Here is a 26,248-nt window from a genome sequence, read left to right as displayed (position 1 = left end):
CCCTACAGTCTAAATTGTCCCTCGTACAATGAAAAGCTTATGACTTCACATCTTATTTCCTATATACATCGAGAACAAATTTGTCTTCATTTTCTTTGCAGCAAGCTGTTAAGTGTTTGGATATAATTACCACCCTAACTTTTCAACTAGTGAGGCCCATTTGGGGAATTATTCCATTTAAGAATTTATAAAAATGCTATCACTTGTTTGCTCGTTTCCAAAGTCTCCAGCTGGTTCACGCTTGGAGTGCAGCATGCAGCACCAGATGCAGAACTTTACTTGCTGTGAGAACAGCAGACAGATGGTTTCGGTGTTAGGAGTTGGTCTTGTTTAGTTACATCGTTGCTAAAACGTGGACAGTAGAGGTAAAGTAGAAAAGAAGTCTCCAGCTCAAAGGATGCGTGTAGGGTTTCACATTTCATCATCTGAAGACTGCTTTAACTTCTTGATCTCTGGCACAGCTATCCTGGATGATACTATTAAAGCTTTCACTTCTTTCTATGATTAGAGACAGGAAGAAGATCACAGGAGTCTGTCCTGTGTCAGATAGGTAACATGGGATCAAGGGTGTTGTGGGACAACCATAAGCTCATTGTCTCTAGTATCCATTGCTTTATCTTGAAGTTTTGAGAGCTGTTAGCCATGACGAAAAAATTCTTCTGCAATCTGATTGTACATGTTCTTGTCAATGCTGTAGCTGTCTGACTCTCTGGAGCATGTTGCAGCAATAAGTTTTGCTATCTAGTGCTTTTATGAAATAAAACCAACTCTTTGTTAATTAAGAAAAAAAGGTATTGTCATGGTATAGCCCCATCTCTCATCTAGGTTATAACTTTTTCAGCAAGGTGGTGTTTCTGTTTTCTTCACAATGCCAAATACATCATTGAGGATTGATGTATAACCAATGATTGTTGGAATATGCTGGCTTGCATACATGAACAAAACTGCCGTTTCCAGAAAAAAAAAACTTGCAGGAGAACTTATGGGCTAGGTTTTCTGCTGACAGTTAATGGGACTCCATAGAATGGAAGGCAGCACAGAATTTGGCCTTGTGCAGAGTATCTCAGCATGCAGAACCAGTGGCTCTTTCAAATGGAGAACCTAATTCCTTTAGTATTAAGTATTTGCAGTATAATTTGAAACACAGTGATGTTTATCCACGGCCCAGTATATCTCTGGCTGAAGTAAACAGGTTTCTTTCCAATGTTACCCCAGGGTGCACACACTTCAGCCAGTAGAGTGCATGTGTCCATTTTCCCAAATGGCACAGAACTTGGCAGACTTGGGTTTCTCTTTGTTTTTTGAGTTCTGGCTATATTTGAAACTAAAGCACAAAGCAAAATTTAGAGGCTAAAAATTCTGTTTTATGAACGACAAATCATTCATGACTCACCTTTCATGCAATTTTATGGCCCTACTGGCTTGGAAATGGGCAATAGCAATTGGCCACCTGCAGCACCAGCATCGAGAAAAGTTAACGTTTTAGTTACTCTTTGAAATGTGGAACCTAAAAAATAAAATATAAAATAGTAATTTAAACACATTTAAAAAGACAACTTCACTCTAAACTGCTGATTTAGCATAATGTTCTACCATCTACGACATCACAAAAAATATGGCTTTTTCTATAAAAGTTTTTATTTAAATCAAATGGCAGGCAGACACTTCAAAACTTGCCCCATGTTAACTCGCTCAGAATTAAACTTGTTAGCTCTACTAGAAGCCTTGCTGAAACCTGCATTCAGGTAAAAGGAATTACCTTACAAAATAAATAGGAAATAAAATTTTTCTTTCTTTTAAAAAGATTCATTTTTTATTCAATCCTTGAATCTTTGACATCTTAATTTTACTTTTTTTAATTGTCTCCAAACTCTATAGTCTTGTACTAAATCATTGAAGCATTGAATCATTTCTTTTTCCTCAATACTGGGGATTTATTTAATTTAATTTATATTTAATACATTAAATTTAATAGAGTTTAATACATATAAATGACTTCTAAGGGGCTTGGATGGAAGGTATTGTTTAAGTGCAAAGTACTGCTGTTAGGAAAGCAGTATTATTGGGCTTGTGTATGTTGAGTATTAAGGTCTGAAGCCAGATCTGTAGCTGCAAATGTGTGCTTGTGTACTTGAAACCTCATGCTATTATCAGCTTACACTGACATGCTTCACCTCCACATGGTTGCCACTGGTCCTGAAAGTTATTCTAGAATTGCAAGTACATTTCAAGAAGGTTTCAAGAGTCTCTATTCCAAACATTTCACCCAAGTCCTCTTAAATCCATGGTCAGCTGGGATTCCCAGCTGAATCTCAGGTATTCTGTGTTGTTCAGTCGCTGATGCCACATGGATGTGAATTGGAGGGAGGGAACAGCTTGGAAATTCTCATCTGCTGTGTGAAGATGACCTGAAGGAAATGTCTTCCTCCAGGTTTCTCTGCTACTTGCATGAGTGCATGTCCTCAAAGGCAGCACAGCACTGGGAAAGTTGTCTTCCGTCCTGCAAAAATAGGTTAGTAGACCAGGTCCTGCTGTTCAGTGATCAAGGTCATACCCACACCCAGAAGACTCTCTGAATTTTGGATGATCTTTAACACATGCGTGTTTGTATCATAAACACCAACAGTTATTTTCTGTACCTGTAAAGCACAAGATATAAGGTGCAAATTAAGTACAAAGGCTTGGTAAAATGAGAACTGGTGCAATATCTCTTTCTTCAGATACTGTAAGTGCATGCTCTGCATATCCTGAAAATCCTTCTTTAAGAACTACAAAAGGTATTATTATAAGTTTGTTCCTTTATGAGGCCAGCTGTCAATGATGAAATTCAGATTAAGATTTTTAGTCCAAACCTTACCAAGACTAAGGTGTTTGGATTTTGGTATATATTGAGTACTAGAAATGATCCTTTAAAGGATATCCAGTAGAATTTTATACTGCTGCTTAGTATACTGAAAACCTTTCTGCAGGTCTTCCTTTTTTTTTTTTTTTTTTTAAATGTTGCTTATAAACTAGTGTTGTAGCAGGTTTTGAAGTCAGATTGAATTACTCTCCTCAATGTGCTTCTATAGGAAGTCACTTTGGAATCACAAGAACAAGCCCAACTTGCATCCCATTTGCCAGCTGGGTTTCCCTCTGGCTTCAATATGCTGCTATAAAATAATACTTGGGTATGGATGTTGTACTGAACCTGCCCAATGCACGTCACATTTAAGTTACTCGTATTTCTTCTAAGATAACAGCTGCAAAGAAGATGTGTTTCTTGTGGTCTCTCCTGATTTACTGCTTCTTAATCTGATGTTTCAAATTAAACATGCGAGGTTTTGAGTCTTAAAATGTCATTGCATTCTTTTAAGACACGTGTTCAGCTGCTTTGTAATGGGCATGTTTTTTCTTAAAGTTTAAAGCTCAGTTGTTATGGAATAATTGAATAATGTAGCATGTCTGTTTATAATCAAGATGAGTATATGTTATCAAAGGTATACATCCATTTCTCTTATGTGTTTTTCCACATTCTTCCTTGTATGAAATGCCCTTTGCAGCTACTCTAATATATCAATAAACCATTAAGGTGCAATTGTGCAAGGGCACGTATCGAGGCTCATGTTATAGGTGTTCTGTTGCAGCAACATGACTACTGAGAGTAGATGAAGTTAGATATCTGTACAAATCCAGGGGGCCTTGTATCTTTAGAACCCTAAACAGCACTTAAATTGAGTAAAATTAGGAGATGTTTACAACTGTCTGTATCTGCAAGAGTCACATCCTTGCTAGTGATTTCTTTGCTAGGCAGCACAGAGGGCTAGGGAGGGCATGGTTTTCCTTGGTAAGAACGTGTGGGAATCTTCTTTTTTTTTTTTTTTTTCTTATATAAATCATATAAACGTTCTTGTGCTCTAATAAACCTATCTTTAAATAAACATAGGTCACTTAGCATCATCTTGAGTTATTCTTTTATATAAGATCAGGATGAAATTCTTTTCCCAGCTATGTGACTGTTCCATGGAAACCATTTTAGGTTAATGCCTATGCTGCATTAGATATGCAAACATAATAAAAGCACCAAATTTATTGATTAGACAAATAGATTCTTTTACCTCCCTCTCTGATCTGCTAACAACAATTCAGTTCTGTGTCACATGAGCTATGTGACAGTATCTTTTTTTTTTTTTTCTTTTAGAGACTTGTCAGCTGAATATTAGTGATGAAGTTTGTTCTCAGTCACACCAGGCTAGCCACTTTTACTTCTGGACACTTCTACAGTAGCCACTGTTGTGATTTGTGTTTTCAACAAAAGCTAATGAACTCAGCATCACAGAAGCCCTGAAAGAGTATGTAGGAGCTGTCCTTTTTCTTGCAAGGATACCCAAGACATACAGTAGACTAAAGAATATCTGCAACAAAACACTTTTGTTCTCCTCTTATCTCAGTGTAGCCTGAAATCCTAGGAGGTATTGCACAGTGCTACATAAGAAAATTACCTAACTTCATTTCAGAAAGCTCCTGCTATACTTTGTAGTTCAAACTCTATATTGCAATCTCACATGCGTACATCTCCTCTGGACCCTGACAGTATTTAAAGCAGCCAGGAGAACCTTATTTTATTGGAAGAAAACATAGGGGCCGCAATAGTGTTTTGTTAAAATGAGCACCTTGAACAGTCTGAACCAGTTCTTTTGCTAATGCAAAGCCTCATGGCTGGCTTGCCGAGTGTGAAATCCAAAGCCCTGAAATGACAAGATTTGAAGAACTTGCTTAGTCCTGGGAAAATCTTTGATGTGATGGTCCCAAATGCAATTGTAATTTAGTTTGGAATTTTGTTGCTGTCACTTTAGTGAGTTGAAGCTTTAGCACAAATTGCAAGTTGATCTGTAATTTCTGTTTATGTGGGACAGTTATGCAAATGCATATTGTGGGAACATATCCAGGGATTTTACATGCATGGCATTGCCAAAACTTAAGGTTGCAAAATTTTTGGATCATGGAGTTATGTGTGAAGCATCTGGTCCTGCTCCTACTGACATGTCTAATAGTTGCTATCAAGTTTTACTGGGAAAAGAATAGGACATTTAGGGGTCTGAATTGAAAATGCCTTGAAAATTTTTGAGGCAAGGGCTTTTCTAAAAACTAGGTATTTAGAGAATGAATGAGATGATCATCATCATTTATGGATGAGACAACAGAGTAGGAAACCCCTCTGATACAAAATCACACTTGTTCCCGTAGTGTCAGGGCACATTCCGAGGCTTTGCTTGACCACACCACCTACATATAGCAGAGCACAGGCACAACACGATCTGAACATCACAAAAGCATGATTTGTGGACAGTATCTTATTGTTCCCTTAGAAAAATAAAAGATCTATTTCTCTTGTATAAATAGCATGGTTAGTTCAAATTAGGCCTACTTGCAACAGCATAATCTTGTTGCTATTTTTACCAGAGGCCAATACCTATTACAGTTATGGGGTCTGAAGGAGAAGCTGCCCGGAATAGTGTGGCTATGATTGGTGGCGTTACAAACCCCTCGCTTCCTGTTCCAGCTTCCAACTTCTTCCCATGTGCTAAATCTACACGACTTCATCACCTTTCCCGAGTCTCTGTGGTTTATTGTTCTCCCTGCATGCTGTTTCTTGGGTACCGGTAGCTGACAGGAGGCAGGATACTTCTTTGTGTGGTTTTGTAGGGCAAAACTGAAAAGATAGTCACAAGTCATACGGCTGCAAAAATTAATTTCTGTAGTTCTGTGGGGAATGTGTTCAGTTATAAATTTGTATAGAATTATGGTAACCACATGTTAGTCCTTGTGGTAAAGAAAAAAGCTGTAGGAAGGGAAATAAGGTGTGTGAAAACGTGAAGCTGTCAAGCAGGTTTAGAAATGAATACTTTTAAATACTGAAGGTGCTGAAGCATAGTAAATAACATTTAGTCCATTGCAAAACTCTGTTGAATTCAGTGATCTGTGTAGGGGAATAAATTTTACCTAGTGTTTTAAAATGTGTGACTTTTGAAAACACCCCCTGATTGATTTATAAAAAAAGAAAGATACAATGAGATCCTGTAAGTTTATGGTAATTTTGTGCCTTTTGCTAGTTATGCTATTTATGTGGTCCTGTTACTGTAGCCTGACTCCCACCCTCTAATATAGTTATCCTCACAGCACTTCTTTGTGGTAAGGAAATACAATAATCCCCACTTCACAAATGGGGAGCCATGGCAAAAGAGAGGCTTAGTGACTTGCCTAGGGTCATGCAGGCAGCCCATTATGGAACAGCGAATTCAACCGGGACTCCTAAACAGCAGACAAATGCTCCAACCCCTGGGCTGTCTGTCCTTTTGCTCCTGTTTTTAAAGATCTCAAAAGATTCTATCCAGATTTGAGAGAAGGTTCAGAGGTTATTGAAGGTAGTCTGGCTAAAAGAACAGAGTAGCTGGACCAAGTAAAAATGTGTTGCTTAGGTGTAGAGTTGCAGTATCAGTAAGTCAAATAAAGATTTTTTTCAGCTGGTAGCTCTGGTTTCCTCTCACTTGCGCGAGCTTGCTCTCTCGTATGCACACGCGTACTTTCTCTGCAACTCATTTTTCTTCTGCCTCGGAGGAAGAACTTGGTAAAAGGAAATTAGTGTAATTAAATGCTTATGTAGGAAGCTGATGGTAAGTATTTACTTACATAAAATAAGTGGAGGAGAAAAAACTGCGAGGTGGATTTCTTAGTGTTTGCTTTTTCGGGTTTATTTTTGTGAGCAGAGCATTGAGTGACAGAGATTTGTTCCTAGTAGAAAATGCTTGAAACACGTTAGTCTGCTTTGGTATTAGAAAGATTAGAGGGCACACTGTGAGAATTTGTAAGGATTTGTGTGCTTTTTAGAAAGGATTAAGAATAAAAAAAAAATCCAGATTAGAAATGCTGTCTAACCACATCACTACCCTACAAGCCATCATTTGCATGGTGGTTTTCTTTTCTGTTTAATACCACAATGTTTGTATTGCAACTTCAGTTACAGTTGGTTTTGTTAAAGATCATAGTCTAGGTGCACTCAGCATGTGAAATGAAATATTGTGATGTAGCATCCTTGAAATCTTACTCAGCAACAAGCTTGGAGTACCTAAGAAAAAGATTTTAGGGATAGGCTCATCCTAGAAAGTTGCTTAAATAAAAGAAAAGAAAAATCAGATACATTCTGTAGCTTTTAACTCTCTGCTTTCTTCCTGTCTATCACATTTTAAGCTTGAACAAGATTTGTTCTCTGGAACATTATTTCTTTAAAATATTTGAACATGGTAGTTCCACAGTAACACCAGACTGCACAATGCAGAATTATTTATTTGTTTGGGAACATAATTGTTAAACATCCTCTAAGCTGAAAAAAAACCTTCCTAATTATTTACTAGAAGCTTCTTCACCATACATAACCAATTAAAGTCAGACTGCTACATATGGATGATTAGAGACTTTATGTTGCTAGAAAACTGCTTGTGCTTATTTGAGCTAATACTCATTTGTAAATTCAATGACATTTAGACACTTCATTTATAAAAACATAAATCTGTGCAAGATGTGCTTATGGAAAAATCTAGCTATTACTTTATCTTATGCTTTACAGTCTTGCTGTATCAGGCATCAATTTGCTGACAGTTTTTAGCATCTTCATTGCAATGAAATGTAACATGATCAGTAAGAGTGGCTTAGTTGTTCAGGATTTTTTCTTCTTTCATTCTACTCTCCCCTTTCCGCCCCCCCAGTTTCTTTATTTTCTTTTTTTCTTTTTTTTTCCCTCCTAATTTCATTTTGTAATTTTTATTTTCTCTCAAAATAACCAGAGAAATCAGTGGAAAGCTGGTGTTGGGCTTTAGCTCAGCCTTTTCATCAGAGGGTCTTTCCTAGCCACAAGACTTCTCGTCCAATGCAGTCCAGACAGCTGAGCCCAGTGACGCTTGGAGGATGAGCATATGTTGAATACAGTGTATTCTCCAGGCATAGGCTGGTGGCTCTGCTTCAGGTACTTGGTGAATTTGGTCTTTAGCATACCCAGTGTGGAGGTTTCTGTGTGTAAGCAAGTGTCATGCCTAACATGTTCCTTAAGGTCGCCCTGCATAAGAAGTGCATGGTACCTAAGGGCAGATACTGGAGCATTTTGTCTCTATGCAATAGTCCTGTGAGCATCTGCAGTGCAGATAGTTTTCTGTCTTGTTTGTTTCAGCCATTATAACGGCATTGGCCAAAATGGAGTTCCATTTGCATGGGTGAATATCAAGTTTGAATTGGATTCTGGATGTTGGTTGTTGGGTTTTATTGTTTTGGTTTCAATGTTCTTACTCTTACAATATTATTTTTTAAAAAATAAATTAGAGGATATATGCTTTTTTTGATGTTGTTTTGGTTTTGTAAACTCTCTGCAAAGTTGATACAGATGTGTGTGTGGAAGAATGGGTTTTGTTACTGGTTTCTTATGGAATAAAATGCATTACAGTGTCTTCAGACTGGAGAAGATTTTTCATCTGTATTATACCTGGCATGTTATTGTCACTATTGGTGATCTGAAAATTTTATTGCAAGCTTGTATTGGCAGACTGGTTTGTGAGTTAGGAGTTTCACAGCTAGGGAGACATTACAGATTTGTGCATCTATAGGCTATGGAAAGGTGTAGCTAAGCAGAGGAGAGCAACATGTGGGAAGAAAAACTTAAGATTGAATAGTTAGTTGAGCATGTCAAAGTGCAGATCATCTGTGGAAAAGATGGAAATTCAAGGAAGCACTTTGAGAAAGAGGACAGAAAAAAAGAAAATTAGAAATAAACCTTAAAATGGGATTTAGACCAATTCAGAAAAGGGTAAGCAGGTATAAAATTATCAACATCTTATACTAAAAGTGACAGAAGATCACTGTTGATATTTATGGCAATCTGAGTTTAAAATATTTTTAATCTGTAAAGAAAAATTAATTTTAAAAACGTGCTGGCAAATATCAACTCTGTATGCATTAGTTTACAGCTGTGTAATTGATTGAAAATCTGCTGGGATAAACTGTGGTTTTAGCTGAGTGGAGAATTGAGTTTGGAGTCTTGTCCTTAATGAAAGAACAATTAACTGAAAGAATAATTCTCTCTCTTTTTCAGGCAAATGGTTGTTCATTGCAGTGACTATAGCTGTCAGAGACTGTCATTCTTTGTCTCTTAGGGTGCTAAGCACACTTCTTAGAAAAGAAACAAGACTTTGATTTCATATCTTGTCTCTGGAGTACAATCAATTTCTTCCTTCCTGAAATCATAATATGATTTCATAGGGTTCTTTGATAATTTAAGGTACAAAGATAATTTTGGAAGTTTATTTTCCTGTTTGTATTTTAAACAGTTGCTTATACTGGAAAGGGGTATTTATGCTGTGCTCTCAAGTGACTGGGTGCCAATACAAAGATTCACTGCAAGATTAACTCTCATGTAAATCAAGGTAGAATTTCTCAGTTTAAAGCTTTGCATCATGGTTAAGGAAATAATCTTTAGTCCATTTATGTGTTGGTCTCAGCAATTCAATTATTAGAAACACTAGAGGATTTTCTTGGGGTTTTGCATGTTGATACATGGAAATGCTAATAGAACACCACTCCAGAAGAAATCCAAAGTCCAAGTCATCTGGATTCCTATGAATGAGGAAGGAGATTTCAAGCATTTTCTGAAAATCTGTGTGCATACGTAATTTAACTGATATCTTGGAAGGATTTGCCTTCTAAACCATAGTTCCTGTCAAATACCGTGAAGCAGAAAGCTCTGTGGGTCCCACACCTTAGAACAAAACACCATCTGGAGGTCCCTCTCTCTGCTGACTGTGAGGGAGCCAAAACTTCTAGTTCAGATTAAACATCTAGCTTTTAGACTAATAATTTCCATGAGAGGAGTTGCCCTGTTAAACTCATTTCAATCAATATAGAGAAGGTGTTTCTGCATGTTTGTGGAGCGTGTCTGGTACGCTGTATGGAAAACTGTGTTCTCAGACTAGGTTTTCAGATGCATACATGTGACATTAGAGTGCGAGTCCTATTTGGAAATGAATGAGTTTTGTGTTCCCTTGCTCCCCAGAAAAATGCAGCCTATTCTAGAAAAAGTATCCTTCATAGAGTCAGGAGTAAGTGTCTCTAGTTTAATTGATTTTTCTCTTGTTCAAATTGAAGTTTCATTGTTTACTCAAGTATTTGTTGTAACTTTCATCAGAATCAGATGAATAAATACATAGGCTATCAGGGATTGGTGTGTATGGCAGAGGATTATGACTGGAAGCCCAATGCCCAGTGTTCTTCATTGGTTCAACATGACCTATTGGTGGGTCAAGCCATTTCTCAGAGTTTTTTTTGTTGTGAAATTTGTCTATTAAATAGGCATTTTACAATGGGGCTTCTAATTTACATAGGTGATTATTCAAGGAATTAGTACAAAGGTCAGCTACTACTTTTTTTCTGGAAAACCTGAAATTTTACTTTTTGAAAATACAATAATTTTTGCTTTCTCTTGGGGAGTATGAAATGTGTAGCAGAAGAATCACCTCTGAAGCAGATATCTGTAATGAGGTCTCTAAAATGGCATTTTTGTAGCATTATGAAATTTGGTCTCCATGCTATTTTACTAGTCTAAGTAACTACTGTAGAAGGATTTGGAGTAAAGTAGAGACTTGGAATGTCTGCAAAAGTATTTGTTATGTACTAGCAGTACTTTGCAGGGAGATATCCAGATATTTCTTAAGATCTTGAAAGCATGGTATGAAAAATCAGATTTTCCACATTCCCACTTGCAACCTAAATCCAGTGTAAACAGACTTCTCTCTATTTTGTAAGTACTTGTTTAATGCTGGCTCTACTTTTGAGACTTACTGATTTTGGTATATTCCAGGCCAGGAAAATCAAAGTCATGTTGTGAAAATATCCTCCTGAAATAAGTTATTACCTTTTAATGCAGTTGTAAAGGATGACTTTTTGGTTAATGCTCTGGCCTGGGACTTGAGAGTTCAAACTGAGTTGAGCTCAAGGCTGTGGCCCTGACCGCAACTGTAGGCACACCAAGCAATCTTCCTGGGTCTCAGTTCCCCACCTAGAAAATAGCACTTGTCAGCTTAGGTCAAAGACTCATACTATGTATATGAATATAGTATACATGTAAAACAATCTGCTCCTGATCTGATTCTTAGCTGTTACTGTAATGTAAGTAATTAATAATAGCAACTTCTATATTACCACTTGTTTCTCTTTTACAGCCCACATCATGGGGGATGTGAAACTGGTGACATCTACTCGAGTCTCCAAAACCTCCCTGACACTCAGCGCCCCCGTCCCTGCTGAAGCACCAGCATTTACTCTTCCTCCTCGGAATATCCGAGTGCAGCTGGGAGGCACTGCAAGATTTGAGGGGAAGGTAAGAAACAGAGATGATGGAGGGCTTTCTCCATTTGGTTTTGCCTTTTCCTGAAGCTGCCTAGTAGGCTGCAAAGACAGTGAAGTTGCCTCTGCAATATGAGACATATACTCAAGAACAAAACACCAGTGTCTACCCTCCTGAGGAGGCAGGAGCATTACAGGTCCGTTTGACTAGACAGTGTTGCAAAACCTGAGTATGTGCTAAGTACAACCTAGTTGAGCTACAGCATATTCTTCCTAGTAGTCAAGCTAGGAATCAGGAAAGAGACTTGTGACACTTTATCTGCACCACCTGCCGTACATGTTGTTAATCTGAAAGCAAAAAGAGCATTTTCAGAGGAAAGATGGATTTGTTCAAGGGAACTTGTTAACCCAAAGGGGTTAAAAGGGTGTGTAGTGGGGTGTGGATCCCAAGTTCTCCCCTTCCCTTCATGCTTGGGACATTGAATTGTGCTTACTGGCATCCTATTTCTTTCATACTTTAATCCTGGTATATATCTTCTTTGTTCTAGCTACCTTCCATTATCCTCCCTTAACCCAAATCTTTTTCCTGGAGCTGCCAGTTTTTCTTCTCAGCCCTTTCAGCTTCCTTCTGTCTATGTCACGCTCTGATTGCACGCTGACAGCTCTATCATCAAACTGACCACACTCTTAATCCTTGAAGTGGTGGGACTTGTCTGACAGACAGGAAACTGCAACTTTACTGTAACAAAAGCAAGGGCTAGAAAGAATTTGGGAAATGCATAACTTCTGAAACCCTAACTTAAACAGGGGGCCAGTAGAGGGCATCTGATATTTATTTTATTTATTTATGCAAGAGCAGGCCAGGAACTGGGATTTTTCAACAGGAACTGGGCAGAAAAACAATTTTTGGAGTATATAAATTTTTAAGTGCAAAACCAAAACTCAGAAGTAGTTCTTGGATTTGACCTTTTGAAGAAAAGTTGGCATTTTTCATAAAAAGCAGATAAATTAAAGTGTTTAAACCAAGGAAGAGTTATTTTTATCAAACCTTTAGAAAGTTTTTTTTTTTAATTAGCTTACTTTTATTATGATTTTAAGGCATCAGTCAGAAACCCTCTGTGTATGTGACATTGGCCAGGCCCAGTGAGCATTCCCTTTTTTACTGTTTTTATCCTTTATTCCCCCCAACTTCCATTATTTCATCTTGCTTTGTTGCAAACAGTGGAAAAATGGCAACACATTGCTACCTTATGCATGTGACACTCATGCACAATACTATTCTAGCTACAACTGGTTCTTCCAGACAACACTGCAACTGCCAATAACAGTACAGAAAAATTAAAGTTGAAACATGTGATGTTGCTAAGATTTGGTTTTACAGTTCTCATGTTTTCTAATTAAAAGCTCAAGTGGGGTGTTTCCAATTCTTAGTGCACTTGCAGACTTTTTTTTATTAGTCAAAAGGAAGCAACTGTAAAATATAATGACCTACAAGCTAAAGTGCCATCACTGCTTTGCGTTTTTTTTCAGATCTGGTTTTAAAGTGCTAATTTTTCAGGGATACCCATCCCTTTTTTAAAGTTGCTTTGAAGGTTGGAAGGGTAAACCTGAGGGGTTTTTTTTAGTAGCTTGGAAAAAATACACAAACTGACAGGCTTAAGTTCCTTGAAGGAACCAAACTTTAACTGAAGTCCTGGATTGAACCTACTTGATGAAAATCTAAATTCCTAAGTTCTGCCCATTTAGTATATGAGCATGGCTGAAACCTTTAATTTTCCATCCTTAAAATGGGGATGATAATATACTAGTTGCATGCATGTCGTATAGCTGAAATAAACCTTTAATGCTCAAAGTGCTTTTTTACGTGCCAAACATTAAGAGCACAGCTTTGCTGAAATACATGAGATCTGCAATTACTTTGTGGCAAGTAGCCTGCCTTAACGATTTGGCAAATCAAGACTATGCAATTACAGCCACTGTCTTTGGTGCTTCAACCTCTTGCTATGCATGGAGCATTGCCTGGTTTTCGTTCAGTCCAGCTTGCTGCCCTGGAGGAGCTTTGTTTTACCTCTGTCAACTAACACAGGTGAGAAGATACATGTAACACAGGTGAAGACATAAACCAGCCAGTCTTTATCATCATGAATTCATTGCAAATTTCCTGGAATCTACGCTAGCGGGAGGCTGATATACAAACTTGTAATTTTTAATTTTTTTTTTTTTTTCCAAAAAGTGGTGGGTGTGGGAAACAAGCTACATTATAATAATTGGAGAGAGAGAGTAATGGAGCACAGCATGTTCTTCTTATTATCTTATGCAAGAAAAAATAGCTTTTTAATTATAATAGCGACTATTAAAGTTGAGTCCGTGTGATCTGTTGTTTATAATGTAACATGGCTGGGTTTGGTTCTGTTGTTTATATTTGGTGGGTTCAAATTAAGTGTTTTGTTTGTGCTCCTTGTCTAGTAACGTGGGCAGGGTGAGGGGGAACGCAACAGTACAGTTTGAAAGGATACTGTCATTTAACAGCTGCAGCATCCTGCAGAACCTGTATCATCTGGGTCCATCTTCAGCTGGGTGGTACAATGTTGCTGCTTCTGTCACTTTAATGTTCCAGAGCTTCAGAAGGACAGCAGACCTGTTCAGAAGGACAATCTTAATAAAAACAATTTATTAAGATTCAGTAATAGAAGTAGCTACTGAACATACTTAGGTTTTTCTATCCTGGAAAATAGGCTGCAGATGTTATGAAGGGTTGTTGCTGATACTCTGCTTCATCACACAGGATAAATATTAAACTAGACTCAGGCTAAAGAAAAATAAAAAGTTTTAAAAATGGCTAGACGGGAGATTTTCTTCAAAGAGGTCCTCTGCAGTGGGATTTATCTTATCAGAAAGAACAAACATTTTGAGAATCCAAGACAGGATATAAATCCGATCTTGTGATGATCCTATATTCACATTAAGTGAACAAGGAAGAGAGAGCCCCAGAGTCAAACTCATTGCTTTTTCTTTCCAGCGGCATGTAAGATAAATTGTGTGAAATGGCAATTCAAGATTAAGGAGAGTGGCGAAATTGAGAAATAGCCCATAAATGTAGAAAATTGGAGGTAGAAAGGAACTGGAGTTGCCATTAACAGGAGTTCTTTTTTTTTTTTTCTGTTCCTCCCACTGCGACCCTGGTTTTCTTACTAAAATCTCAGCAAGTTTATCTATATCTGACTGCAGATCTCAGTTTTCCAATGTGACCTCAGTGTAAAAAGTTAGCTCATCATCTTTCAAGTGTATGAGCATGATTTTGGCCTGGAGCACCAACTAAGGAGTGGAACCACTTAGTAAGGCAAAGGCAAGGCTACCTTCCCCAGATGCTCCCCCAATGTCTGCTGTGTGGACAACTCAGTTGTTCATCAATCAATTGTTGAGATGATTTTTAGGGAAACCATCCCAGATTATTATGAAATTCTGTTGCGGGTTCCCAGTTTGTTAGGAACTGGTTGAACTGCTGTTCTTCTAATGCACATCATGTGTGAGGTGAACAGCTCAGGGTGGTAATCTCCTGCCTTGTGCTAACGCATTCTAGCTTGTCCATTGGAGCCTTTAAGATACTCTTGGAAAAGAACTGCAGGCCAAAATGTTACCAGGCTTTGTTTTAAGTTTTTTCTTTCTCTCTCCAGTATTAATCACTAGAATATTTGTAAGTGCTTTGCAACATTCAATTGTGGTTATATATATTTATCTTTGTAATTCATCTGAACATCACTGGATTTTACAACGCCCAATGGCATACTATGAAGGAGTTTCCTTTCTTTGTAGCAAATATCATGGAGGTTTCTGTGGCAAGTGTCACATGAGAGAACAGGGAAATCCTTTTCATCCATAGCACCTGAATAAGCACCTGTAAATTATCAGTCAAGGTGATATTTTGATGCTGTTGATAATATTTGATCAATTCATAATCCAAGCACAGTATCCTATCGAAATCTTGCAGACTTTGTTCCTAAATTTCACTTTCTGAAACTGTGCAAGATAATTTAATTATGACACAGAGCACATTATTATGCTGACCTAATGACCATACATAGCCATATGTCTAGTTTAAAATGTAATGTTTCATTCTGTCTCACTCTCTGAAACACAGCTGCACTATTCTATAAGAGAGATCCAGAACATCACAGTAGACCAATAAGGATGCAAATAGTATAATTTTCCATACAGTCAAATGAAATAAAGACTTCAAATGTTTCAATTAATTTTGCTAGCTTTTCTAACTCTCAGGGAGATGGCAAGCATATATTAATGTCAGTGCTGGGCAGAAGCTCCTAGAAAGATTTTTCACTGGAATTTGCAAATCTGCACAAGTTTCCTTTTCTTATGGTGGGCAGAGGGTGGCCACAGTTTTCCACAGCTTTGCATGTTTTTGTGTCTATCTGATTTCTTAGTATCCTCTTTCCTGTTTTTTCAGAGACTACAGAATCAGTGACTTAAGACTGAAGCCTGTCTTATGTCTCAAATTCCATCCTTTTTTGAGAAGACCTCCTCCTTCATATTTAGAAATTTGAGTTCCTGCTATAACTGTTTAGAGGGGAAGATATGTCTCGATTGCAGAACCTAGCAGTTATTTAAATGTTGTCCTGACTCTGCTCTGCACCCACCTATAGCCACAGCTTAAATGTTGCTCTCAGCCTGAATTGACCCAGCCTAGTGTTAAGGCTGAGGCTCAGCTTTTGCTTGGGTTTGTGAGCCTTGCCATGTGTGTATTAAGATGGCAAGCTAATCCCCCAGTTCCCTTTCTGTGTTTAGAAGCACTGAAGAGTTCTTTAATGATTGTCTGGGGAAGGCTTAAAAAGCAGGTTTGTTTTCTGCATCAGAAAAAAATACTGAGTCCCTGAAAGTCCTGGTGATGTGTGTAGGTGAATAGAGCAGCAGGATGGACTGACCCCAGCAGGACTCTGCACTGTGACTGCCCACATAAGGAGTCAGTGAAGGTCAGTGTTGTCATCTGTGATTCCCTAGTCCACATTAACTGTACAGAAAGATACTTCAAGGCATAGAGAGATTTACTTAAGTTTCTGCAGCAAACTGATGGAGAAGCTGAGAACAAAAAATTAGAACATGTACTGTTCTTTAACCACTCAACCACATTCTCTTGATCTTCCCCTCCCTGTTTTAAGCTTTGGGTTCTGAGACCAATAAAATAGTCTGCAGCAGGGTTGTTGCTTTAAAAAAAAATCAAGGCAGTTGCCCAAAACAAGCATTTTTACTTGATAACTATGTGATTAGCTGCCCACACATAATTTTGCTGAACTTAAATAGCATTCACTAAGGCTCGCTACATCAAAAATATAGAGTGAACGCTTCTGGTTCTTTACTGTAATGTCATTGAGTGTCAAGCTGTAAAAAATGTCAAATCAAAGAATGATCAGTTTCCAACAAACCCTTCCCTGTCCAGAGTGATATTAACCTCTGCATTTGATTGCGGCAAGCAGTTAACTCAACCTGCTCTGGCTGCACACATGTATAATTTTTGAGGATAATATTGACGGTCATTAATTTTATGAGCCTAAAGAATACTTGTGCTACAGCTCTACTTGAGAGGAACAGCCAAATGTCATGCTACAGACCACAGACTGATTGCCTAGGGGTCAGGAAAGAATTTTTCTCCTTGGATAAAGCATTGAACAGTTGGCAACAGCGCAGTACGGATTGTTTTTCTGCTTCATGTGAACCATCATATATGGCCCATTGCCAGAACCAAGATATCAGACTACTAAATCTAGTCTGGTATTCTAGTCCCAGGGAGCTAGATTTCATGTCTTGACATGTAGTTCATAGTTTGAGTAGATGTTGGGGTACTTATTTCAATTTGTTGCCCATTGAGTAGTTACTGTTCTACTGTCCCCCTCCCATCCCCCTCCAGGTAAGGGATCTGGATAGCAAATTTTCAGGCAAACCAGGTCAATGTCAAGTCCTGCCTTTTTTTAACGTGCTTTCTGGTTTTCCTTCTACCACCCTGCTGTTGCAACACCCTATCTGTATCTGTTCAAATCAGTTAAGACCAATGATGTGCATCAATTTGCCAGCTTCTGAGCTGCTTTTGCTGTTGCTGGTTGCACAAGTACTCTTTGAAACATCATGCCTGAGAAAATAAACTGGGATCAAGCAATGAAAAACAAGAGGCAATGGGAAGATGGACAGCGATTCTGCCATCTGCTTTGAGATGGAGGAGACCCATTTATGTGGTGTGTCAAGATAGAGCAGGGAAGCGCTTAAAAGAAGCATTGAAGGGAAACACTCCCACAGCACTTGTAAATCCTTTCAATTACCTGCTAATGGAAAAACTGAGATCTAACAAATTTGTTTTACTGTGGCTGCCGCACCAGCTTTGCATGGCAAAACCTTTGTTATTTTCCTGTTACTTTGGACTTGAAGCAGTAGTCTGTGCTCCATTTCCAAGCCTCAGTCAGCAGGCACTCCAGAAGTATGCCTTAATTACATTGTATGTCTAGATTTGAGATGGCAGGATCTGAAATGAGAGAAGCCCATATAATGACAGAGGATGATGACATGGCACAAAATCCTTCGCTGTCGGCATGAGATATTTGCTGTTACAAAATGTACTGGGCAGCTAATTGTATGAAGCTGCCAGTGGTTTTGGATCTGCACTTTCTGGCGGGGTGCCTGTTCTGAGCCATATGAGGAAGAAACTCAGGAAAGATCCATGTTTTCATGGGAGACAGTTGTCTGATGAAAGTGAATGCTGTGGGAGGACTTGTGCTGATCTGTAAAACTACCATGCACTGTGATACTCCCAGAAACCTGATATGAAAAAGGGGCATATTTTGGGGAACAAAAAATTGAAAAAGTTATCAATTTGACTGGAGGCTTTATTTGACCTTTCTTTCCACATACCAGTGAGCATTCTTGGGGAAAGTGTGGTGTCTTCAGAAGTTTCTGAAACATTTTGTATCAAACAGACATTGGGGCATAGACAGCTGAAATAAAAAAGGAAAATACACGTGTTGGATGGCTGTGAACAGCTAATTGCACATCTTCTTTTCTGTTTGGCTCTTCCACTGCTATTTCTTCCTTGGTGTAATTGACCTCCCATTATATTCACTTACCACAGTTCTGGGGTTTTTTTACCCATTTACATGCTGTCATGAGTAATGCATGCATTACTTTATTTAGTTTTGTTTTGTTTTATTGTGTAGCTCTGTATTGGCATATAGAAACAGTGGCTCAAAAGAGTTTCAGCTTTAGAGGAGGGCAAAGTGGGATTCAGTCAAAATTGCGTCCCCATGTAGTGTCATCTACATCCGGAATTATTCGAAGACACTCCCCTTCATCAGCTGATACAAGTGCCCATGTGTTGACACTCATTTTCCCTGCCTTGCATAGGATATGTCCTTTAGAAAAAAACCTGCAGAGGTGCAAGTTGCTGCTCAAGAAATGTCTTTGTTTTAGACAGGAGTGGTCTGGGAGCTCAAATTCTGTCTTTCAGTCTCTCTAATTCAAATTCACTTCATAACTCTCTCCCTGTCACCTATGGCTGTCATAGTTCTACTCAGAACTTTCTGGGTAGAAGTATTTAACCATTAGTTTGTAGCCTGCGTGCAGTGTGTGTGATGATTCGCAAAATTGCTGGACTTAGTACACCATCCCATGCAACTGATTTGTGCATACGCTGAGGCAACAGCCAAGATTTCTGGATGTTTGGCAGCAAAGTTTGGTCAGACCTTTGCAGAGTTGTTCCAACCTGCCAGACATTCAGAAATCCTAGACAATGCTGAATATCTTAAATTCCACCCAAACAAAGTTTCTAAGCAGGAAAGAGGCCATGACTAGGGAAGACTGGACATGCAGTATCCCTATTCTCAGTTGCCATTTCTCAGGGTTGATTTTTCTGGTATAATTGGGCCTGGTTTTAGTAACTCCTCCCTAAACTGTAGAAGAAATGTGCTATTTGCCACTATCACACTTATTCTGTTTGCTTTCTATCTCCTTTCCAACCTTAATTGCTTATCTATAACCAGTTGGGGACAGCAGTTCTCTGCTCTGTACAGTGGCAAAAAGACTGGGTGCCTATTCTTCCCTCTTTTGGTACTAACTGCTATAATTAAAGCAACATCAAAACTAATTTTTTTTTTTAATAATAATGGTAATAATGATAATTGAGGTTCTTTAGAACACTTCAACTAATGTACACATGCAGCTAAAGAGAATCTCTTATTTTGTGTAGTATCTACCCAAATCAGCATTGTTTCAGATGAAGCAAGACCATGCATTTGTGCTGCTCTTGCTCACCACATTTTCTTTCTATAATTTTTCTTTAATGTGTTTCCAGTTATTTTGGATTTTGAGATGGAAGCAATTAAAATCACATGAGGAACCTGGCAATAAAATTCTGTGTGATTTAATTGCATCTACCTACTCACAGTTTGAGTTGGGGAACCAACAAACTATTGACTCTGAAAAGTTTATTGTAGATACTTGTTTTGTGATCACACACTGCTGTGATCTATCATCATAAAGCATGGCTTTGTGTCAGCTCAAGAGGCAAATGTGTTTGGTTAAGGATTTATCCATAGAGATATCCCTAGGGTTGATTTCAAAGAAAATTTACTTCATTAGTAGGGATTTCTGGGCTTGCTATTTTTCTGCAGTCCCTAAATAAAAACCAGAGAAAAAATTCTTAAATTATGTATTGACAAATTTGCAGAGCAAAGGGACATATAAAATATTCATATTGCGGTTTAAAGGAGGTTCAGTCTTTTACAAAAGTAATGATGGAATAAATACTATGACTAATCATAACACCCACTGTTTAGGGATGATAAGGTAAAAATGTCTGAAAAAGGAATAAGAGAAAATCTAGCAGTTTCCCAAGAGAAAAATATCTAATCAGCATATCCTAAATAGCTGAAAAAAGGTATGTTCAGAGATTGAGTCCATGTAAGTCAGGGTAAAGCAGTCAGGGTAAATCTTATTTGTCTTGTCCCATGTTGGTTAATCATGAATCTTTCAAATTTCAACAAACTCTTATTAGATTCTTCAATTCTGCTTTAAATTTGAAAAATATTATAATCTTCTCTAGCCTAGTCTTCCTTGCTGCCCTGGGCCAGTGTGCAAATCTTTGTTGTGGTCAATTCAACTGGTGATAAAATTCATCACATAGTGTTGTGCTTTCTTATTTAAATAAATGTTCTTAGTAGTACATGAAACATGACTGCAGCTTATCTTTATAATGTTTTAAATGGGGGGGAGGGGAATTATGCATTTGACTCCTTTCACAGTTATAATAGGTTTAAAGGTTAAAGAAGACCTAGTAACTGGAAAAGTGTGAGCAGCTAACTTTCTTTTCCTTGTGCTGCAATAGCCTATAGTGGCGTGAGAGGGATGAAATGGGGGAAAGGGTATTTGTGGTTTCTTTTTTTTCTTCCAGAAATATGCACCTAGCTGGAAAAACTTTAAACTTCCTTTTTCTAGCTGATCCGAAAGGTAGGATGGAGTACTTCTCATCAGACACGCATTTAGCTAATAATATATATATTATTGTAGTAATATATAGTAATATATAGTAATATATTTGCTTTCTCCCATCATAAGCAAGGCTTAAGCTTTACTCCAGCACCTTGGCCTATGAAACCACAAAGGTCAGGGAGGGGTTCAGTGCTACATGTAACTGTGAGAGCATGTAAAATGGCAAAGTATGCATTTGAATGTTCATAAATGAGTCCTTGAGAGTTTGATCTAAATTACACCAAATGACACCAAATCACGCTTTTTGATATAATTCTGCTTTTCCCCTGGGAAGAGAAAGTAGTCATTAATAGAAAGCATGATGCATTCAGAATCTTTGCAGGCGGCCACATGTGGAGAAGGTTTATAATCAAAACACATCATTACGCATTGCGGTTTTGCTCAGTCCACACTCACTCTAGCACTTAGACTCCAAAGCTAAAAATTTCTACTTTTGACATGTTACTTGGCTCTGTTCGCTCATGAATACAGTATGAAGCTTGGAAACCTACTGGGCAAAACCGGAAAACATACTTTCTTTTACATGTAACATCTGGACTCCCTAGCATCGAAGTGCATGCTGAACAGAAAATAATATTGCTGTGAATTATGTACAATTCAACCCATTCATGAAAGAGAGAAACCATCCTGTCTGACAGGGAGCAGCAAGGGCTGGTTGTTCCCCAAAGAAAAGTGAGCCAGGAGCCGAGGGTGAGCCATGCGCGGGCCATGCCATCACCAGTGGACTGCAGTCCCACAGGCTCCGAAAGCAGCAGGCAGCACTGTGTGCTCTAACAGGGTCTACTGATGGTTCCAGGCATGGCAAGCAATGAACCGGATTCAGGATCCAACCAGAGGGTACAGCCAGAGCAAAAATAGGCAAGGCCAGATTGTCCTTCCATAGGTGCCCAGCTCAGGTTTTAATGTTCAGTCTGTAAGACATTATTACTATGTTACTGGAGGTTGCTGAATCTCTAGTAGGTAATATTTCACAGTTCACAGTTCAGCATCACATGTGAATACACACGTCCCTGTTCTTTTACATGGAGGAAATAACCTTTGGACGAGGAGAGACATTGATATGTTGGGGTAGTGCTTGATGAGGGAGACACTGCTACTCCTATTGCTGTCAGAGGTTATGTGTCAAAGCTCTGCACTAGTAGAAGCCAGAAAATCAAGGCATTCTACTGACTGGTCATCCCTGAGATGACTAGTCCAGTATAAGGGCTTTGAATTGCCCGACTAAATATGCTGAATTTATTCTTCTAGGAAACTTGACAGCCAAGTTATTGGTTGGGAATTAAGTCATGTTTGTTGACTCTCAAGTTAGTAACCTGACCTCTGGGCTAGCCTTGCCACATTAAGTGTATGTTGTAGTGAGATTCTAGAGATGATCTAAGCTCTTATCCCTTTCTTCAGAGGAGTTTTAGGAATATACACCGCTCTGCTTGAGAGTGTGAAAACCTGGAAATGTTCCATTTAAAAAAAAATAAAAATACCTTTCTAGGCTTTCTAATGATGAAGATAGCCTTATTCTCTGTAAATCAGTGCATCGCTGTAAACCTGCAGCCAGACAGAACAAAGCAATCCTTGTCTTCTGAAAATACCGTGGCTAAAACTGTAACAAATTCCAAGTCAGCTTTGCATGTTTGTATTATAGAGACCTCTGTAATCCATGTGCAGAATGAGGTGAAGTGGAAAAATACATTATTTTCTTTCTGAATTTTCCTTGCCTTTCTGCACCTTTTCAAAATACTATAGTAAATGTTACTCTATGGGGTATACTATTTATTATAAGTACAACAGCTGAGCTTACTAAAATACTAATTAAAAGTCATACTGTATGCCAATGTGTAATGTATACAAGAACTTTTCATTTAAAGATGACAACAATCTGCACATATAGCCGAAAGAAAATGGAGAAGTAAAGACTAACAAATTAAATAATTCTGTTTATGGTTACTTGGCTTTTGGCGACAGAACACTGAATTTAATTCATCCGGCTCTGTGCTCTCTTGAGTCATGTTAAATCCGAATGGTAATTTTCTTCTAGCTGCACAGTAAAGTCAAATTGTAACTGTGTGGCTTGAAAGTTTGCCATTCTTTCCATGTACCCCATAATATATAAGCGAGCCTATAGTTAAGGTACTTGTATTATTTAAATTGTTTTTGCAAGGCTTAGACTATTAGTGTAATGCACACTGCTTTGTAAAAGTACTCACACATGGTAGTATCTGGTATCTTGTACCTGAAATCTAACTCGTTTATATCACATTCCCATACTCATCAGGCAAACAATGAATAAATAATTTTTCTGTTCTGTGAACACCGTGGAAAAAGACCTCACTATACTTAAGCTTGATTCTTTTGTCTATGTATCTTTTAGTGTTCCTTTTATAAAAGAATAACTCAGCAGTTTTTCTTTACAGGGAGGCAAATATAAATATTTCAAAAGAGTCATGTTAAAAGCCGGGGCACTGGAAGAAAAATTATGATAAAATCTTGGAAATACAGAACTATGGTAAATGGTATTGATTTTTGTTTATTTCATGATACCACTTGAACAGCCCAATTCAACTGGAGTCCTAGTGTATGTTTGCTGATAGTATTTAACACGTACGTAGGCCAGACTAGAACTGGACCCTTCTGTGATGACGTTTCTAGCTAAAACAGCAGAGAAAATAGCCATTGTTACTCACCTTGACATTCATGTGGAGTACTGAAGCACAATGAGATTTATTGGTTTGTGCAATATCAGGAAGAAATACGTGCCTGGATTCAGAACTGAACTTCTGTCTTCCAAAAGTTCAATTCCCATCCAGTATCTTAGACATAAACCTTCTTGGAGATTAAGTTTCTGATTTTGGAAGAGAGAGTTAGGATTTGCAATAGGTGCAGGTATCACCAATATCTAGGTGATTGCTGTCGGATTAAGAGCATCACTTAATGAAAACAGAATGCCAGAATAAGGTCCTCAGTGCTTTGACACAAAAACTAGTTTGTTCGACTGTTGGGATATGCTAATGGACAGAAGCATAGACAAAGATTTGTCTGCTCTGGAGACTACTGCATGCTCATAGGTTTAATGGAAAACATTGTTGGATTTGTTCAGATCTCTCAATAGGAATGCCAGCAACTGCAGTTAAGTGGAGCTCTATTGAAAGCATATGCAGAGTAAGCACTTTTTCCCCAACCTAAACAAATGTAGCTATTTTTGAGTGCACGTGTGTGTTGCTCCTATGAAGATCACAGCAATCTTAGTTTTGAGAGAAAGCATTAAAAAAAGGAGGTGAGCCCACAAAATTTCTCTTGAACTCAGCATGTCTATAAATATTTATTCTGAACTGTTGAACTAGAAATTTATAGCCACACCAATTTATACTTAGTATTTCAGTTAGTGCTTTGAGGGTTTTTTAAACAGTTGTTGCTCAGCCCTTTATTTTTATTTTAAACACAGCAGTTTGTATATTGTACTGTATGTTATTTCTGCTAAGCTGTTATTAAAAAGTATATGTGTGAAGCCTGAAAAGCTTATAGATTTTACAGATCAGTACAGGATAAATATGTCACTGACAGAGAACGAGCAGTTGATGTTTTGCAATAGGCTTATGTATGGAAGTCTTAATTATTTAATGCATAGCAGTGAGTTACATGTAGCGGAACAAACAATGCAATGAGAAATGCTAGATGTTTACGCTGTCTAATATATTCATAACTTCACAGTCCAACATTGCATTTTATACCTCTTTGTAATCACATCAGTTCTACTTTTTAATGAAAATTAAGACAAATGACATTTCATGGCCAGCATGCTTGCCAGCCCTACCAAGTAGCATTAACAATGAAGCAGTATGCATAACTGAGGAGTTTTATGACCCAGCCAGAGCACTGCCTTTGCCAGCAGCATTCGTCACTATCAGCAGACAGTCTTCAAATGAACGTACAACTTTGCAGTCAACTCAGCAACAAAATCCAGTTTTAGCATTTTCTGTGGCCACTGCCAGACTCCTAAGCAGCAGGAAATAAATCTTGTCTGCCTGGAAATTGATAAAGTACCAGCATGTTCATTTAGAGCAAAGAGGTTTTGTTACCACCTTACATTCCAGATGTAGACTGTTGCCTTTAATTATGAATTTCATAGCTCCAAACGTACTTTCCAGTAGCTGTGTGTTTTGGGCACAGAAATAAAGCACATATTTTCTTTTTTATTAATTTTCCATAGTAGGTCATGCATACTGTGTGTGCTCATGTGTATGTGTGCTTATAGAGATTCCTTACCTGTTGATAGCATGTATTGATATTGAATTCCTAAGAACAGCATCCCCAAGCGAGGAAAGTGTGAAGCTCTTTTGGTCAGTGGCATAGCTCCTACAAGAAGATAGGGCCAATAGTATTTGGTGACATGTAAAATAAGTTCACATCCTATTAAGATAGAAACTTTGCATTAGTAAGTGGAAAAAAAAAAAATCTTTCAATCTTCCAGAAATAATATGCAGCGGAAAAATTAGTTTTTTGCAAGTGTTATTACACTGAATGATGATACTCTCTGGAGAAAGGAAAGAAACAGAGTGGATTGTCATCTTTAAAAAGCGACTGCCAATTCAAACCCCAAATATTATTGTTATGGAGGGATTGTTGCTCTGAAAATAATCAACGCTGTTTAATTTTGCTTTTTTCATGTGGTATCAGCAGAGTTTTTTGACCTGATGATGTCCCAGTCTCAAGCTGTGGCTCAGAGTGTCTGGATTCTATGATCCGTTCTGTGAGATAAAACAGCTAAATGTTTACAGATTTCCTTCTAAGTGGGGACATACACGTATTTTGCTAATGACAGAGTGCAATGTTGGTGCTAATTCCATCCTGTGCTAGTCAGGGGGCTTCCTAGTGCTTATGCTCGGTCTAAACAATCTTTATCCACCTTTCTGAATGAAGGATTCACAACTGGAAGTAAAAATTTTTTCAAGTACTAAAAGCTAAGTTTTTTTGGGTGGGAAGAGGCAAGAGAGTTTTCCAACAATTTTTTTTATTGTGTTAAACTGTTTTGGGTTTCAGGCTTTCTTCTAGTGCTGCCAAGTAAAATTTATGAACAAAAGGAGCAGCAAACACAGTAAATCAGGCTGTCCTGTTGAAGTGGAAATGGATGAACTGCTCCTGTTCTGACAGCTCTTGTAACACAGTGAAACTCTGGTCTGAGTTTTCAAAATCTTGTTTTCTGTAACAAAGATTGCTGCTGCTCTGAAATGAACACTCATCCTATCAGGAAACTTCCGACATTCTCCTAAACTCATTGCTACTGACTTCGCACATTGCAGCTGTTTCATCTAGTAATTTTTGTTACACATCTTGATTCAGAATCACCAAAGATGGG

General features: G+C 38.1%; 1 protein-coding gene across 1 annotated transcript in view; it reads left to right on the top strand.

Annotated features, from left to right (window-relative positions):
- Window positions 1-11,245: 11,245 nt before the first annotated feature.
- The window catches only part of LOC104619248 (myosin light chain kinase, smooth muscle-like), a gene marked incomplete at its 3' end in the record, with an annotated part of 73,126 nt that continues 58,123 nt past the window's right edge, over window positions 11,246-26,248 (top strand). Inside the window, exon 1 of the mRNA XM_010285050.1 lies at window positions 11,246-11,395. Within this exon, the coding sequence (XP_010283352.1) occupies window positions 11,246-11,395 (150 nt within the window). The remainder of the gene's footprint in view (window positions 11,396-26,248) is intronic.

Source organism: Phaethon lepturus, unplaced genomic scaffold (genome assembly GCF_000687285.1).
Source record: "Phaethon lepturus isolate BGI_N335 unplaced genomic scaffold, ASM68728v1 scaffold18934, whole genome shotgun sequence".
Taxonomy (NCBI): domain Eukaryota; kingdom Metazoa; phylum Chordata; class Aves; order Phaethontiformes; family Phaethontidae; genus Phaethon; species Phaethon lepturus.
This window is presented reverse-complemented; position numbering and strand designations above follow the sequence as displayed.